Source organism: Rhipicephalus sanguineus, unplaced genomic scaffold, assembly GCF_013339695.2.
Source record: "Rhipicephalus sanguineus isolate Rsan-2018 unplaced genomic scaffold, BIME_Rsan_1.4 Seq8421, whole genome shotgun sequence".
NCBI lineage: Eukaryota > Metazoa > Arthropoda > Arachnida > Ixodida > Ixodidae > Rhipicephalus > Rhipicephalus sanguineus.
This window is the reverse complement of record NW_023616114.1, coordinates 64,407-83,625: the sequence shown is the minus strand read 5'-3', so window position 1 is coordinate 83,625 and position 19,219 is coordinate 64,407. Positions and strand designations below refer to the sequence as shown.

Genomic DNA, 19,219 nt, shown 5'->3' with positions numbered 1-19,219 from the left:
GATTTAGTAATGATTGCACTTTCGCATGCCAAAGGGTAATTGTGTCTTGCATGTGGTCCGCTTAATTCTCACTTTCCTCTTTATCTTTTTCAATCGAGTCAGCAATAAGTGGTCCTTTCAGATTGCACAAACCGGCACACACCAGAACAATGCTCTTCATCAACTTCTTGTGGTGTATTGGCAATGAGTGCGTCAGAATTCTGTATACTTTATTTCTATTCACGGCACGTTCAACATGAATTCGCAGGTTTGAGATCCTTCTCGAAGTAGTTGCCTCTCGTTCACTGAACTGAAGCTTGCCTTTTGCGAAGGCTGGCATGTTGAGCTTCACGCCCTTTCTCTTCATGGAATCGCTCAGACTAATGCCCCTGTCTGCCATGATTACATTACCTTCAATCAAGTTGTCAACAAGTCCACACTCTTCAACAATAAATTTGTCTGAAGCTCGTCCACCGTATGCGTTTGATACAAACATTACAAAGCCACTTGGTGCAATTGCCACGAGGAATTTAACCGTGTTACAACTCTTGCATGGGCTGTATGTCTGCCCTCTTGGATAAAGTTTCTTAGGCCGCTGCATGTAGACTTCCGTGCAGTCTATGATGCAGGTGGTGTCGGCATACTGACTTTCAGAAAATTGCCTTGGCATTGTTGCCAAAATTGTTTCAATTGGCAGCCACACGACGACATTCCTCATAATGCCCTCTAGAATTCCAATCATTCTGCGAAATATTTTACCCGTGTGCGCCACAGATGTGCCAAACCTCAGTGCTAAGTCTAAATACAAAAGCCCTAAGCGAAGTCTCATGAGTGTTAACAATACCTGGTCCTCAATGGTCATGCTTCCACAAACTTGACCACACCGAGCCACTGTTGTGACCAGTTTCTAAAAGCCATCTAGTCCAAGCCCGGTGTAAAAGTTGCAGGTTGCCTCAGAGAGACCTTCTGAAAGTGGTCTTGGCATGGTTTGGGTTCCTGAGCACTGGAATGTGGTTTCTTTAGCTGCACATGAATGCTCGATTTGTGTGACCAAATAGGTCACACAAATCGAGCTTTAGCGCGTTCCGTCGTTTCGGCACCGTCAAGTTGCAACACGGCGTGCGTTCCCCCCATCGTTTGGACACATCAAGCATATCGCCTGAGGGTCACCACATCGGCGATTGTCGTCGCGCTCATTCGTGTGCAGTGAGGTGAAAGTGAAGTCGGAATGTGCGCGTCTGTGTACGATTTACCGCCCGCAAAAGCCATTGCATTAGCGTTGCCACATGTGCGCGTGTGTGTGTTACTTCGAGCTCGCGACGTGGGAATCTTGGTGATCTCTTGTGATATGCGCCGCGCTCTGCGCCTATATAAGCGACGTATGTGCGGACGAAGCGTGAGAGAAAGAAAGCGACCAACATATATATAGCCCGTTAGCGCAACACAATGCGAAAGTAAACAAACCAGGTGTGGAGAATATGCAGTGGTGTGCAATTTATAACAAGAAAGTAATTGTGGTCATCTGGTACGTTTGTGATTATTTGACGTGTGCCTATTGGCGCAGTTGCGTCGTATCAATGGAATTTAGTTCCACCAGCCCAGAATGATGTGCTAGGTGGAAGTGCCCGTCGCGTAAGTATCGCGCTCGGTGCACGAACGCCTTACAATGAGAAACGCCGTGCGAGGTAATCGTTGTCTACAAACAGTGAAATGATGCGCTCGCTGTGACACGTCGATTGCATGGATCGTGATCGTAACTGAAGTGACGCCGCTAAAACAACTACTGAGCGAAAAAAATGCTTGTGTTTTTAATGGCGTTGCATCATACTTCACGATATCATATTTGGAATTATCGCTTTTGTCTAACGTGCGTTTTTCAGGATTTCGCGTGTATTGTGTGCATGTTTTGCGCAGTGATAATTTGTTTATATTAAACTCGTGAAGGGGGCCTATAGTGCATAGACCCTTTTTTTGAACGCTTAGCCCTTCTTCCGTGAAGCCTCACCCTTCACTATGCTTCACGAACAAATGAGGAGGGAGCCGGAGAGGTGGGGCTTGACAATGTACGAAAGGAATGTACTTACTGATTGTGTCCACCGAGATTATCTACATAGACATGTATATGTTTACTTTTTTTTTTCTTCGAGGATGAACGTGCTTTTTCTATGTCCGAGTGTATATTTGTGGTCTTTTGGCTACTGATATTTTCATTTCTACATTTATGATTTTTTTTGTCGCCCTGCCTGCACGGCGGACGATGCTATAAAAGCGCATCGAAGCCTCGTAAATTTTGCCTTGATAAAGATCGGTCTCCGATCGAAACGTTGACAAATAAACTGTCTTTTGAGAAGCGTGTATTCTTTTCCTCTTTGTCTTACGGCAACCGATGACAGCCTCTTCATAATCTACGTATAGATATATATACCTTCGCACAGACACACATAAATAGAAGGTATGGGCCCCTCTTCTAACAAAAGTGGGCCCCCCCTGCTGTAATGCCCACTGGGGCAGACGCAGGTATATAATAAATAAATAATAAATTAACTAAAAACTTGAACGTCCAAGGGCTTAAGGTGTAATGGCAGTGCCAGTGCAAGTTGTCGAAGTAAGAAACAATCCCACGTAAAGCTTTTAGTCAATGCCAATTTAGCCGCGTACACGTCCTTGGCGTGAACGTAACGGCACGCATGCAATGGCCCCCACAGTTAAACGCCATGTGTGCAACACGCTTTTATTTCGTTAAAACAAGACGTCAAATCAAGCCTTGGCGTTTTCCTCAAACACGATGGCACGCAGGGCAACGAGAGACGGAAATGCGGTATTTACGGCAACACAAGAGTCCAAATTCTCAAAGGCGATCTCAGACCACTTCGCCATACTTCGCTTTGCGTCACAGCTGCCGTAGTTACAGCAGACAGTGAAGAAAACTGGCGGCGAGAGTTTCGCAAAAAATTACAAGCGACCTTATTAAATGTGATTAATGTCCCTGTTTTGTCCTGTGAAACCGTAAAATAACGATTCCTTCATCTTAAGTTTTATGTTAAATCTGGCATTCTTTGTTTTAATACCATAATAGGTACTGCTCAGAAACATCACCTTTGAGATGTACATTACTTCTTCGTATAGACTCCGAGATGAACGCGGCGGGGGGTGCGATTTAAACAACACATATATTGTTACGCTGAAGCTGAACTCCGTGCCTTCACAATTTGTTTTATCTAGCTTTGCTTTCTTTATTTCAATATCAGTTCAGTATTGGAAAATAAGGTTTATATGCGTGAAAATTATTGCTACTGTTTAGGAACTACTTCGTTTGTAGCGCGGAGGCATGCAAAGTATGAGCAATGCGGCCTCGTGGGCGGAGCTTATATTTATTCTTAGGCTGTCACCGACTGTAAGCTTAAACAAAATAATGCCGTAAGATTTCCTTAAGATTCAAATAACGGCAAAGCGTCTAATCACAGGTTGAAGATTGAGACTATCGCCTGTTTACATGCGATGTAAATAATGTTCACCTGCTTTGGGTAACGTTGGTCTTCAGCGAAGACACGTCGACGTAGAACTCCACGTGGAAATTGTAGCTCCACTCAAAGCTGCGCTTTGTAGTCGATCTTCTTTCGTAAAAATCCCGCACGTTCCGATCTGAGAGCGGAGGTAGCACGGTAAGATCGTTCTTCCATCCGGTGATGGGGGAAAGTAGGGCCACTAAGTGGCGCGACATACCACCTGGATAACGTAACACGTTCACAACAAAATAAAACCAATAACGAGAGTCTACAAAATGTTCGCACTTCTCTCCACTCGCACGAGCGTCGTGCTCTTGCGTGTTCGTTTATATTTGTTTTCATGCACATTGGCGGCTAAGCCCAGTGTTGCTTGAACTTTCGGGGCTTTTTATAGTGTTGCTGGCATTTATGCAACTCGTCTAGCTGAACGTAAACGGCAACGCCGGCAAGCCTTGCACTGTCCTTCGCAACGGCGCTATGGACGCTCGCGAAGCTGAACGTAAACGGCAACGCCGGCAAGCGAATCTCGAAGCTGCGAAAGCGCGCGTTCGCTGTGCTTCCGTCATTACATCTCTGTGCAACGGTGTACGAAACGCCATGAACAACTTCAACGTCGGCGCTAGTTGCACCGGCAGCGCCACCGCCGCGGAGCAGAGGAAGGCTCTGGAAGCCGAACGTAGACGTCAGCGTCGGCAAGCGGTAATTCAAACACCTCGACAACCACCGTCTCTAACCCACAGAAACGGAAGCGCAGCTCCGGCGATGCTTTCGCATCCCACCATGGTTGCCCGTAGGCGGAGACGAGGTGTAATTTTTTAACACGAAATTGTTTTATGCCGGGGTCCACCACGGCTCCAATGAGGCATTTCCGTCACGGATATGACGTTCTAAAATATAAAGACTAACGTATGGCAAAGAAAAAACGCCAGGCCTGCGCTGAAACCGCAGCACAGTCACAGCGAAAGCTGGAAGAGCGGCGTTTCTAGAGCCCGTTGTAAGCTCTCTTGGGGCTACAATACAAGTAGACTAGAAAGGTACCCACTACGCCATAAATCACATTTTTTGTGAAGTTGGGAAGTACCTACTAAGCCATTATTCTTCATTCTGCGGAGAAGCGAGGCACCAGCTACACGTCTGTAAGGCATTATGTGCACTTTGTTGACGCGACGACTGATGACGATGAAGAATTATGGCTCAGCCATTTGTAATGGGTTGGAAGCTTTAAACGGCCCACCAGTTATGTAATTTGCATTGGGTGACGCCCGCTCGCTATTTCCCTCTCCCGTCATGCTGTATAACATACGTTGACGTGGGAGAGAGACGGGGGGGGGGGGGGGGCGCAGAACTTTACTGAGACCCCGAGGGAAATGGATCATGCGCTCATGGGCTTCCTTGGCAACCAATCCAAGTGCACTTGCGAGGAACCCACTACGCTATAAAGCATTGTAATTTTACTGAGACCCCGAGGAAATGGATCTGCGCTTATAGGCTTCCTTGGCAACCAATACAAGTGCACTTGCGAGGAACCCACTACGCTCTAAATCATTCTAATTTTCGAGAAGTAGGGCAGCAGGCACTCTGCCATTTTTCGTCATTTTACGGAGATCCGTGGTACCTGCTAAACGCATGTAAGGCATTATGCGCACTTTGTTGATGCTGTGCCTGATGACGACGAAGAATTATGGTAGGTATCTTTGTAATGGGTTGGAAGCATTTCACAACCAACTCGTTGCGCAATTCGCATTGTGTGACGCTTGGTTGCAGAATTCTCGTTGTGCGACGCTTGGTGCTTATTTTACTCTTCTACCACGCTATATTGCATATGCTAATGTGGTTCCTTCCCGACATGAAGCCTGTATAGGACCTTTTTGTCAAGCAGTTTCAAGTACCGGAATGGCTCAGAGGTTGAATACTGGGCTCCCACGCAGAGGGCCCAGGTTCGAACCTCGTTGCATCCTGGAATTTTCTTATTTCGTTTTTTTTTCTTATTTCGATCAATACTGGTTACGGACACCGGCGGCGGCGGACAACTACGGCGCCAAAAACGGCCGGTGAAATGATCTCATAACAGCTTTCGCTGTAAAAACTATAAGAAAAAGTTCCGTCACCGGGAGTCGAACTTACGACCTCTCGATCGCCAGCACGCAGCGCGAAACGACTTCGCCACAAACGGCGTGTTCTCTACTGTGCTAACGGCGAGCTATTTATGTACACCATTTGCCGGCGGCGGTACTCAGAGATCGGCGGTACAGCGTGTTTTCGTTATTACTAGCGAGATGGCGCGAAGGTCTCGAAAAGCGCGCTTTAAAAATCGTCCCCCACGCGGATTAGCTCGCGCCTCAACAGGGCGTGGTCGCTCGCGCGGGCGCTAATCTCGTGATCTCGGTGGTTTGTACGTCTTGCGCTCTGCCTGCAAGTTTCCGTTGAGAGCACGAAGGTCGCCTCGCTCACTGCAGCGGCCGCCTTTGCGAAAGGAGCGCGCTGCTCACACAGAAATAAGTTACAACTGTGACAGTTCGCGCTCATCCTGTGTATGTTCGTTCCGCGCGTCCTTTCTGCTTGAGCAGCGCATTGCGAGTTTCGAGCGGCTTGCTGTTCTTCGCGTAACATTACAATTTGATGCTGTAGCATTCATTCCTTCGCGCTTGGGGCGAAAGAATGCAGAACAAACGCTCAACTAAGTCTGTGAAGACACGTTTCACTTTCGTGTTATACCGATTCCTATGACAGAGGGATCAGCCATGTTTTTTTTGCTAGTTCCGAGGGGGCCTGTGCCTGCAGTGCACATACCATAAGGTGAAAATTATCATACAAGTAATAATTAAGCTAAGAAATAGGATTATATGAGTAAGCAATGTTAAGCCAACCTAACGCGGAAATCTGCGTGTCCTTCTGGACACCCAACATGACCAATCTTTAAAAATGAGTAATTTAAAAAACGAAGTATATTTTAAAAAAGCGTTCGTCATGGAAGATTTCGAAGCTATGACCATAAACACAAAAGCCTAATGTCTTACCCACGGCAATAAACAACAACTTCTTTTACAGTGTAAGCTGTTATGAGCTCAATACAACAGCCGATTTCAGAGGCAAGGACACCCGCCGCAACCGCCACCACCGGTTCCCATCGCAACTATCGCGAGCAATGATGAAAAAAAAAACATGGTTGATCCCTCCGGCATAGGAATCCGAATAACACGAAAGTAAAGCGTGCCCTTACAGGTGTAACTGAATGTTTACTGTACATTGATATAAGAGATTGGCACAATGTATATTGATGTCTCGCAGCTATGGCACCATTTAACGTGTACGCACCCACTTTGATGATTGGTGGTACATCTCCATCCCGAGGATTAACGTCCATGTTCAATGATTAAACAAACCCTTGTGGTAGCTGTAGTATTCAACGGTGAAAGCGTAGTCAAACAACGAGGTGTCATAGCCAGAAAAGCGTCGCATATTGGACGCAGAACTTGGTCGCCATCCCGCGACATGTTAAAATTTGATTGAACATCACGGCCGGACTAGAGGGAAACGCAAAGCGCGTCCTGCCGCCCCGGTAGCCCGGCCGCGACTTTTCTCGGGGCGAGCGCGTGAGCGGGGAACGCCGTGTTACAGCCAGGTGTGGCAGGCGCGCGTCGCAGTGCTATTTTTGGTTTGGATTAGCGTGATGCTATGAGCGAGGCCGACGCTTTTACCATGCTTGTGGCAATGTCGCCACCTCGCGTTGTGTTAAGGCATTGACAAAATTGAACTTCTATTGAAAACGCGCCGAATGGGACGGATGTGTAACGCGTTGCATGTGCTAATCGCGGAGGCCATAGTAATGACGAATTACTTTACCTTACCGCTCCCAGAGGGCAACACCACCCCGCCGACCGGGAGAGTGGTAGACGTAAAAGGCGCGTTTGTAAAGCCTCTAGAGTCTGTGAACGTGGCGCAGTGGATAGCGTGCCCGGCATCTGTTGTTGCGGATCGAGCTGTCGTGAGTTCAATGCTTGGTGATGGAACCTTTTTTTCTTTGCCATCTGATCGTGTACCTTTTTTCGACGTCATTTCCGGGACATAAATACGCCATTGAAGTCTTGGTAGACCCCGGCATAAAACACTTTCTTGTTAAAAACAAGGTTTTATCTGGTATCGAACCCAGGCAATCGCCGAGGTAGTCAAGTATTCGGCCGCAGAGCAACGCCTGTACTTGAAACTTTATCGGAAAAATTCGTTATGCAGGTTTCGCGCCAGGCAAAAAGTCAAGCTAACGTATGAATCATTGGGAAAGTATGAGTGGGAAAAACAGCAAGAACAGAAAAGAACTCGGAGAAAAGACGCTCGTTGAGCGTATCCTCTGTCAATTAATTTCTGTTCTTGCCATTTTTTTACCGCTCAGATTTTCACAATATGTTGCGCCATCTGGCCAAGCAGTCCACCATCCTGAATAGGTAACATTCCGTGGCAGAAGGGTACAATCACGCCAGGCGTCACACCATGCGAATTGCGCAACGACTCGGTGGATAAAAGGCCCACCTAGTACAAATATATTGGACGTAATCATCAACAGAGCAACAGAATCGCAAAAGTGCGCAGCTGCGTAGGTACGCGTATTGCCTTACGAACGCTTAGTGGCTATTTCGCTAATTAGCACAATGATTATTTATGGCGTAGTGGATACTTCGCAACTGTACTCGCAGTATGCACGCATTGTAAGAGAGAGTGAAACGGCCGCAGCTGTTCCTGTCTTCGCGGCACACATTCTGAAATCTTGCGACACATTTGGCTGTATAGACGCAGGCTGTACAAACACCTGATCTCAAATTAGATAGGGCAATGCAGGTCGCATCGCGACGATTATAAAATTTGGCATTTCTTAATTCGCATGCGTTTTATAAAATAAACTCAATGGCGTAAAAACAGCAATGTTAGTACTATTCCCAGGCGGCCACGTTATACCACATGGTGGCCAAAGATAATCAGGAAATATCGGGGAAACAAAATCCTACGATAATTGAATTGGGTGCGGTCCCATCCTCTAAGTTTTGTTTTCCCTATTTTTTCGGCATTAATGGTGCTGACGAAACAATCTTGCCTTCATTTTCCATTTCAAATAACCCGGAAGGGGTGCCTTGATACTGTCCTAAATAAAAATACCACACTCCTCGCCAACATGAATAGAAAGAATAAGTAAAACCCCCGCTAGCTGAATGGTCTACTCATGAGTTTGATGCACAGAAAGGACGTGATGCAACTCGAAGTTCTTATTCATTGGTGCACTAAAACTGGTCGCGGGGCTTCTTATGGCCCGTCCTTCCGCCAACAGAATCGCTTTTTGCACTTTATCCCGGAGCTTATCAAGACAAAGACGTGAGGCAAGTCACCTTAATGATCAGAAAACCATTCTAGCAAAGCTGGCACGAGCAGACCGCGCATTTGTAATTCCTACACGACGAAGCTCTACAATGTACGACCGAGCCTGGCGTACACTGTTCGCTCGGAAGAAGGTATAAAATTAGAAGGGTTCTCGTGAAACGTGGGTATTGCCGCGAGGGAGATCATCGAATTTCGTGCAGCGCCCGTCACCATAGTATTCGTCGACGTCGTTTTCGGCTTTCGCATTTATATGATCCAGTACGGCAGCTTCAGGCCAACGCAGAGGAACGTTAAATCTTGCTTTCGAGTATTTACAGATCTCAAAATGGCTCTACTTTTGTTGCCGCTTTCTATGTATAGAACCAAATTACCTAGGCCCTCTACCTGGCCCGCCAAACCTTTCCCCCGCCCAGCGCCGCCCAGCGACAAGCTAAACAGGACGCAGGAGGCGGCCTTCAGACAGCTGCAGACGCGCACGTACCCCAACCCTGCTCAGTGTAATAGACTCTACTCGAATACACACCCGGTCAATATATGGAAGGTCTGCCACACTGAGGTCGCCACATTAACTGACACGCTTTGGGACTCTTACAAAAACCCGAAAGGTGCCAACTCCGGAACCCTTCCGCCGCGGTGGGCTGCTTCTTTGCGCAGCCCCAGCCTCGGCGATCAACATTGGCCTGTCCAGCAGGCCCGCGAGGCGGCCGTGAGGCAAGGCCTGGACGTGCCCACGTGGGAGACCTAAGGCCCAGTCGGCGAAAGCTTTGCAGGAGTATCAATAAAGTTGTTACCAACCAACCTTGTTGGCAGCGCATCAAGGGGCAAGAACATGTCCTCTCCCAATGAGCCACTTTTATGCATGAACAGCAAGGTTCACCTCTGTGACGTACAAGTCCTAAGATATGAAAATAAGCGCTAGACTGTGCTAAGGTGTACCAATGTGTTTGAATATACGTCGTTGGACGCCCAAGTTGACATGTTATTTGAGTGTAAATTTGGCGCCAGTATTGGTAAAGACATCAACTGAAGGCGAATTGGAGAAGGTACTGTTTAATTCATAAACCGATGCAGAACATTTTCCGGTGCAGACTGGATGGCGGTTAGATTTAGCACGTGCAAAGCGTACGTGAAGAATGTCTGCGCACTCAAAAACGCGGTCGCGCTTTTCCGCGAATGTAAGTAAATTTCGCACGCTTAGAAAAACCGTGCAACTGGGTGAAAGACATGCATTTTTAAATGCGAAGCATTTCTTAGCGAACTTCTGCGACTTTGACCGTATCTATCTATCTATCTATCTATCTATCTATCTATCTATCTATCTATCTATCTATCTATCTATCTATCTATCTATCTATCTATCTATCTATCTATCTATCTATCTATCTATCTATCTATCTAGCCGCCTACGACTTCGTGCTCTCCTGGTCGCTTGGTTAATCGAATGTGCACCAAAATTGGTATGGAATAACATGACTGTATGACGAACATAAATGACAAGTCATAACATGAAAATCATGACACGAATGTCATGTACAGCATGATTTACATGCTACGCTCATGCTGCGCTGGCGGCCGTTTCGCTAGCTTTATATACACCAAAATTGGCATCTTGCGATGTGACCGTGTGACGAACATAAATAACACGAGTTATCATGAAAATCATGACACGCATATCATGTACAGCATGACTTACGTGCGACGCTCATGGGGCGCTGGCGGCCGTTTCGCTAGATTGATATGCACCGAAATTGGTATCTTGCGACGTGACCGTGTGACGAACATAAATAACACGAGTTATCATGAAAATCATGACACGCATGTCATGTACAGCATGGCTTACGTGCGACGCTCATGGGGCGCCGGCGGCCGTTTCGCTAGATTGATATGCACCGAAATTGGTATCTTGCGACGTGACCGTCTGACGAACATAAATAACACGAGTTATCATGAAAATCATGACACGCATGTCATGTACAGCATGACTTACGTGCCGCGCTCATGGGGCGCTGGCGGCCGTTTCGCTAGATTGATATGCACCGAAATTGGTATCTTGCGACGTGACCGTGTGACGAACATAATTAACACGAGTTATCATGGAAATCTTGACACGCATGTCATGTACAGCATGACTTACGTGCCACGCTCATGGGGCGCCGGCGCCCGTTTCGCTAGATTGATATGCACCGAAATTGGTATCTTGCGACGTGACCGTGTGACGAACATAAATAACACGAGTTATCATGAAAATCATGACACGCATGTCATGTACAGCATGACTTACGTGCTACGCTCATGCTGCGCTGGCGGCCGTTTCGCTAGCTTTATATACACCAAAATTGGCATCTTGCGATGTGACCGTGTGACGAACATAAATAACACGAGTTATCATGAAAATCATGACACGCATATCATGTACAGCATGACTTACGTGCGACGCTCATGGGGCGCTGGCGGCCGTTTCGCTAGATTGATATGCACCGAAATTGGTATCTTGCGACGTGACCGTGTGACGAACATAAATAACACGAGTTATCATGAAAATCATGACACGCATGTCATGTACAGCATGGCTTACGTGCGACGCTCATGGGGCGCCGGCGGCCGTTTCGCTAGATTGATATGCACCGAAATTGGTATCTTGCGACGTGACCGTGTGACGAACATAAATAAGACGAGTTATCATGAAAATCATGACACGCATGTCATGTACAGCATGGCTTACGTGCGACGCTCATGGGGCGCCGGCGGCCGTTTCGCTAGATTGATATGCACCGAAATTGGTATCTTGCGACGTGACCGTGTGACGAACATAAATAACACGAGTTATCATGAAAATCATGACACGCATGTCATGTACAGCATGACTTACGTGCCGCGCTCATGGGGCGCTGGCGGCCGTTTCGCTAGATTGATATGCACCGAAATTGGTATCTTGCGACGTGACCGTGTGACGAACATAATTAACACGAGTTATCATGGAAATCTTGACACGCATGTCATGTACAGCATGACTTACGTGCCACGCTCATGGGGCGCCGGCGCCCGTTTCGCTAGATTGATATGCACCGAAATTGGTATCTTGCAACGTGACCGTGTGACGAACATAAATAACACGAGTTATCATGAAAATCATGACACGCATGTCATGTACAGCATGACTTACGTGCCGCGCTCATGGGGCGCTGGCGGCCGTTTCGCTAGATTGATATGCACCGAAATTGGTATCTTGCGACGTGACCGTGTGACGAACATAAATAACACGAGTTATCATGAAAATCATGACACGCATGTCATGTACAGCATGGCTTACGTGCGACGCTCATGGGGCGCCGGCGGCCGTTTCGCTAGATTGATATGCACCGAAATTGGTATCTTGCGACGTGACCGTGTGACGAACATAAATAACACGAGTTATCATGAAAATCATGACACGCATGTCATGTACAGCATGGCTTACGTGCGACGCTCATGGGGCGCCGGCGGCCGTTTCGCTAGATTGATATGCACCGAAATTGGTATCTTGCGACGTGACCGTGTGACGAACATAAATAACACGAGTTAACATGAAGATCATGACACGCATGTCATGTACAGCATGACTTACGTGCCACGCTCATGGTGCCCTGGCGGCCGTTTGTCTAGATTGATCGACCCCCAAGTTGGTATTGCGCGACATTACTGTGTGACGAACATAAATAATAGGAGTTAACATGAAAACCATGACACGCATTTTCCTCAATGACATACAATACGATGTATGCAGCTCTTTGCTGGCCGTTTCGCATTACATCGATTCCCACAATGCGTGGGATCTGCCGGCTTTTTTATTTCTTTCATTTTTGACGACATGAAGTAGCATCCCGCCGCAGAGACGTCTTTTATAAAGAAGAGCGCACTGGAGCACAAGAATAACTACTTATAGACGACTACATTGACGTTCTATTATTATGGCTTCAGGATGCCTATCACCTCTCGAGGCTGACTGTCTGCAACGCTTGCCAGAGAGAACACTGCGTAGGACGATCGGCTGTGTAGCGCTTCTTGCTAGAAGATGAACGCTATCTTTATTTTTTTAGCTCTTGACACTGAATGCAGGACTACCAAGCACTTTTGTTCTTCTCATGCTAGATTCGACGAATAAACGTTTTATCATCAGTAATGATTATGGCGAAAATAAAACTTAAGCGTAGTAACAACAGCAGAGTGCGAAATTTGAAACTAAACGCTTTGTAAGATAGTATACACTGTGATCCGTAAACTGCGAAGCACCGCCTACAAAAGGAGGCTGCCAAAAGGAGGCCGGCTCTCCGAATAAATATGCTCTCTTAGTACGTGCTTGGCGAAGCATATCATACGGCCGCCTTTGACTTTTTCAGGACAAATAATATGCAGTCAGAATGCGTTTAGTTTATGCCTAAAACATTCAACATTATGTCGGAGTATACCCACGCGCAACACTGTAACTCTGACGTGCTTACGGCCACGTCATGAGCTTTTGCTCTTGATTTCCGAAAACATTGAGCAATGCGTTCCGCGTCAACAGCTTCACACAGTTGCAGAATGTAAGCCGCAGTTAACGAAAACTTCGAATGAGCTCAAATAAATAGGAAATGTGAGAGTTACTTTTCCATCGCGACCGGCTTTCTGACATGTGGACCTTCCCATTGTTTTCTTAATATATTTTGCTCAAAAGAAAGATAAAGCAAGGGGTACATAAAGAGTGACTATAAAGAATGAATGAGCGTTGTTCCAAAACAGACTTCACTGAAAAGTACCTCTAAATACTTGAATGAAAAACGCTCTACTGTGCACCGCCGTCTCAAGCAAAACCGTAAGCGCAGTATCAACGTTTAAAGGTGTGATGAACGAGTTACGCGCGAGAAATCGAGGTGGGAGAGTTGTCATCCTACTACCTGCCCTACACAGGACGCCTTGGCTCTTGCGGTTGGCAGAATAAAAAGTGGAGTGCGAAGACGAAGAATACTTGAGCGAAAGCCGTTGAAACGCGCAAACAAAAAAAGTCCACATTTACAGTAGGAACCGAATCCCTGACGTATTTTTCTTCCTAAAAATAAGGTGGTAATGTAGACCTCTACATAACCCGGTGCAATCATGTTGGATAAGAACGAGTCTCGCGTTGTTCATCCTACTGCGAAATATTAAAACACGTTTGCGCCATTTCTCCACATAGTTCATATATCATTTATATTAATGCAATGCATTTTATTTCTTTCGTTCTCTATTTCCCTTTGAATTCAGAAACTGCAAGTACTCAATGAAATAGAGAGGTGACAGAAGTGCTGTATTGAAATGCAATTTTCTGTTACACGATTTTCTCGGTCCGTTTGTAATGCTCTCTGCACGGTGGAAATTTTTATCCCTGCATTTCATTCGCGATAATGAAATTTTGAAGATAACTGCGCGAATTCTGCTGCCTGTATTTCACTGTGTGTTTTTAGTAGGAAACATCCATATATCTATTGTGCTTGAAGAAACGTGTTCACCAAGGTGATCTTGCCCATGCCCGCGCACGCGAACTGTTTCACCGTGACGGGCATCGGCATCTAATTTTGGGGATGGTATCCGGCAGCTTGATTCTCTCCTCACCTTTAATGAGATTTGCAAACATTATCAATTGGCCAGGCGTAGCTTTCCACTCCCGCACCCGCAACTCTCGAGGACCCAGTCAATCACTTTAAGAATGCTGCAAACGGGTACTTACCCGTCGCCTTTAGTGTACAGCAAATTATTTAAGAATGCTGCAAACGGGAACTTACCCGTCGCCTTTAGTGTACAGCAAATTTATTGACAGCATCAAGCCGCACTGCCCTCATTGCGACGAGAGACGATGCACGTTAGCCCACATGCTCTGGCAATGCACGGCGCTGCGCGATTGCGAGAATCTCAGCACAGAGGACGCCTGGAGGACGGCAATCATCAGGCCGGACCGGGAGGTCCAAATCCGGGCTGTCCAGAGGGCCCGCAATTTGGCGGAGGGGCTCGCTCTTCCTGTCCCCACGTGGGTGCGGCCCGCAGCCGACCCTCCCTCTTGAGGGGAATCGGCTGCTCAGGACAATTTATATATAAAGTTCATTGACTGACTGGAACCAAATTGCGCATTCGTGTTGCACAGACTCTTAAGGTGGAGGGATCAGCATTTATTTTTCGTTTTTTTGCTTTGAGCCATTCGTTGCGAGGTTGATATACGTATTTTTTCAATGAAGTTATTCCACGTTGTGGCCCAACAGAATCCGAAAATATCAGCCAAACAAAATTCTACGATAGCGAAATAGGGTGAGGTCCCGTTCAGCTCGGACCAAAGAACAGCAACCAGCTTTGCTTAGCAGAGCCCGGATGGCGGCAAAAGCCCTTCGAAACCCCTTCGAAAGCTTTCCCTTTTTTTCGAAACTACCAAATAGCCCAATCTCAAACTTTGCTTCAGTATTGGTAATGGCGTGAACTCAAGGCGAATTGGACAATGCACTGTTAAATTCATAATCCGATGCAGAACATTTTTCGTGCAGACAGGATGGCAGTGAAAGTGAGTGCATGGAAAGCCTACGTGAAGAATGTCGGCACACTCAAAAAACGTCAGGCCTGCGCTGAAACCGCAGCAGTCACAGCGAAAGCTGGAAGAGAGGCGTTTCTAGAGCCCATTGTAAGCTCTCTTGGGGCTACAATACAAGTACACTAGAAAGGTACACACTACGCCATAAATCACAATTTTTGTGAACTTGGGAAGCACCTACTAAGCTATTAATCGTCATTCTGCGGAGAAGCGAGGCACCAGCTACACGTCTGTAAGGCATTATGTGCACTTTGTTGACGCGATGACTGATGACAATGAAGAATTATGGCTGAGCCCTTTGTAATAGGTTGGAAGCTTTAAATGGCCCACCAGTTATGTAATTTGCATTGGGTGACGCTCGGTCGCTATTTGCCTATTCCGTCATGCTGTATGACATACGTTGACGTGGGAGAGAGACGGGAGGAGGGGGGCGAAGAACTTTACTGAGGCCCCGAGGAAATGGATCATGCGCTTATGGGCTTCCTTGGCAACCAATACAAGTGCACTTGCGAGGATCCCACTACGCTATAAATCATTGAAATTTTTGAGAAGTAGGGCAGCAGGCACTGTGCCATTTTTCCTCATTCTACGGAGAGCCGTGGTACCTGCTAAACGCATGTAAGGCTATATGTGCACTTTGTTGATGCTGTGCCTGATGACGACGAAGAATTATGGCAGAACCCTTTGTAATGGGTTGGAAGCATTCAACAACCTACTCGTTGCGCAATTCGCATTGTGGGACGCCTTGTTACCGAATTCGCGTTGTGCGACGCTTGGTGCTTATTTTACTCTTCTACCACGCTATATTACATATGCTAATGTGGTTCCTTCCCAACATGAAGCCTGTATAGGACCTTTTTGCAAAGCAGTTTCAAGCACCGGCATGGCTCAGAGGTTGAATACTGGGCTCCCACGCAGAGGGCCCAGGTTCGAACCTCGTTCCATACTGAAATTTGTTTCTTATTTCGTTTTTTTTTTCTTATTTCGAGCGATACTGGTTACGGACACCGGTGGCGGCGGCGGCGGCGGCGGACAACTACGGCGCCAAAACCGGCCGGTGAAATGATCTCATAACAGCTTTCGCTGTAAAATGCTGTCAAGCTTCGCCGCGAATTTTTAGTATAATTCGCACGCTTAGAAAAATCGTACAACTCGGTGAATGACATGCGTTTTTTAATATTTTTTGCGACATGAACTAGCGTCACGTTGCAGAGACGTCTTTTAGAGAAAGCTTCGCGCTGGAGCAAAACTATAATTAAATACAGATGACTACCTTGGCGTTCTGGTATTGTGGCTTCAGATTACCTTTTAAGTCTAGGGGCTGACTGTCCGCAACGCTTCCCATAAAAGAACATTGCTTAAGACGATGGGCTGTCGAGCGTTTCTTGCTGTAACTTGAACGCTTGTTTTCGCTCTTGATAATGAATACACGACGATCAAGCATTTTTTTCTTGTCATAAAGTTATTCGACGAATAAACGTTTCATTATCAGTCATGAACATGGCCAATAAAAAGTCACAGTTTCACGGGGACGGCGAAGCAATTAGTGCGATAGAAACGAATTGCAATGTAACGCGAAGAACGGAAAGCAGCTCAAAATTTCCAGCGTGGCGCTCAAGCGCAAAGGACGCACGAAAAAAAGACACACAGGACGAGCGCGAACTATCAAGTGTCACAGCTTGACACTTAAAGCGCGCTGTTCAAACACAAAGAAGGACGCTTGTAACGAACGTACAGATATACACCAGACGGGCACGAACTAACAGTTGCCACAATTGAAACTTCTTTCTGTTTGAACAGCGCGCTCCTTTAGCAAACGCGGCCGCTGCAGCGACCGAAGTGACCTTCGTACGCTCTCTAACTTCAGCGCGGACATCGCGGTGAAAGAACAAGACATACAACCCCCCCCCCCCTGCCGAAATGAAGTGAACATTACGGAGCAATGATGTGAATATGATAAGTAACTTTCTTCAGCATATTCCTGAATCATACGAATACAAATCAAATGTTTATTAGACTGCTATTAAAGCGGAGCCAATCCTGGCACCACAAATGACTGACCCGCAATGATGTCGGTGTATCATAGCAGTACATATAGCAGAACATATTTACCAAAGCAGTTTCAAGACCAGGCGGGGCGCTGTGGTAGACTACCTTACTTACACGCACAATGCTTGGGTCCGATTCCTGCTGAGATCATAATTTTAGGGCACGGCTCTTAGGCGCCCGTTCCTGTGCTGAGCGGTGTCGCCCTTGGCGCAACCGATAGTGCGCGAACGAAGACGAAAGAGAGTGAACGCAGAGCCTGTCGATATCACGAGCCACTGACCTCTAACGTCGCTTTCTTCCTTCGTCACGCGCGCTGGCCCCTTCGTTGGAGCTCGTGCGCATGCAGGGTAGGCAGGTGCACTGCGGCTGGCTTCGCTTTTCGTGACGGGGCTGCTGGCGTTTTGCTTGGTTCGCGACGCCTGGAATGCACACAGTATTGTGCGTACCGCTCGAGCGCTGGCAGTTTCTCTGGCAATGTGTAACGAATGTTAGATTGCTACAACTTACGATAGCCAATACTTTAAACACAGCATGAACGCAGGCCTGTCTGCCGCGGCTCTTGTGGAACACGCCCGCGAGCTGCCTTCCGTGGCCTCCCGGTTAGCGAGGCAGTCGCGCGGCGCTCTGTCTGCGGTGGTAGACGTTAAAACGGGCTGCACGAGATTGTCCGCGTCACTCACGCTACTCACAGCATGACATGCAACTGCAATGTATATCTCAAATTGATTAACTCAGCTTATCGCAAAATCAACACCTAAACAGCTGCACTCATAATTTGCATTACGCAGTGTCGCAGTAATCGGTGAATGTTTTTATTGCGATAGCATGTTTTCTATCACGCAACGCTTCTAACTTTTCTTCAATTTGAAAGCTGCGTTTGAGTCGCGTGCGACAAAGTGGCCCTTTTCTGTACCCACTCGTGATGTGGAAGAAACAAGAAAGAACACCGGGCACACCTAAAGTCCCTGAAGTTATTACACATCATCTCCCCCTACGGGCAACCATGGTGGGATGCGAAAGTATCGAGGGGGGTGCGCATCGAGTTTCCGTTTCTGACTTATGAGACGGTGGTTGTCGAGGCGTTTGACTTACCGATTGCCGACGCTGGCGTTTATGTTCGGCTTCCCGAGCCTTCCTCTGCTCCGCGGCGGTGGCGCTTCCGCTGCAACTAGCGCCGACGTTGACGTTGTTAATGGCGTTTCGCACAACGTTGCACAGAGAGAGAATGACGGAAGCACAGCGAACGCGCGCTTTCGCAGCCTCGCAGCTTCGCGATTCGCTTGCCGGCGTTGCCGTTTACGTTCAGCTCCGCAAGCGTCCATAGCGCCGTTGCGAAGGAGAGTGCGTGGCCGTTTACGTTCGGCTTCGCGAGCATCCATAGCGCACGAGCGTTTCTTTTCTCACAGACTCCATCCGGGTAACTTGGATCTGGGGACATTTTCCCCGTTTGCTTCTTGAAGAGCTCCCTATGTCTGGGTACTACTTAGGAACACGTACAATGCTCTTTTTATCCCTAGGAGAGCCGTTTGCGGGTTGGCGCGCGAGGTTTGTGTTGTTGACGTTGGATGGCGCGTCCGTGCTCGCCGGGTGTGTATGATCCATGGTATGATCCCACGTAGCCCTGTTAGCCCTGTCGCGCTATGGTAGCCACCATAGTCGCGCTGTCACTTACCGTCCGTCCTTGTCTTTAATCGCGTCGAACGCCTCGAGATGCGTTTTCTTTGCCATTATCAGTGTAGCTGAGAATATTGTG

The 19,219-nt window shown here is 47.3% G+C and overlaps 1 protein-coding gene across 1 annotated transcript; it reads right to left on the bottom strand.

Annotated features, from left to right (window-relative positions):
• Window positions 1-300: 300 nt before the first annotated feature.
• Window positions 301-841, bottom strand: LOC125756806 (uncharacterized; the record flags this gene model as incomplete). The annotated part of the gene is made up of 1 exon (XM_049411769.1): window positions 301-841. A coding segment is annotated over exon 1 (541 nt), but the record flags the coding sequence as incomplete, so codon positions are not given.
• Between the last annotated feature and the right edge of the window lie 18,378 nt (window positions 842-19,219).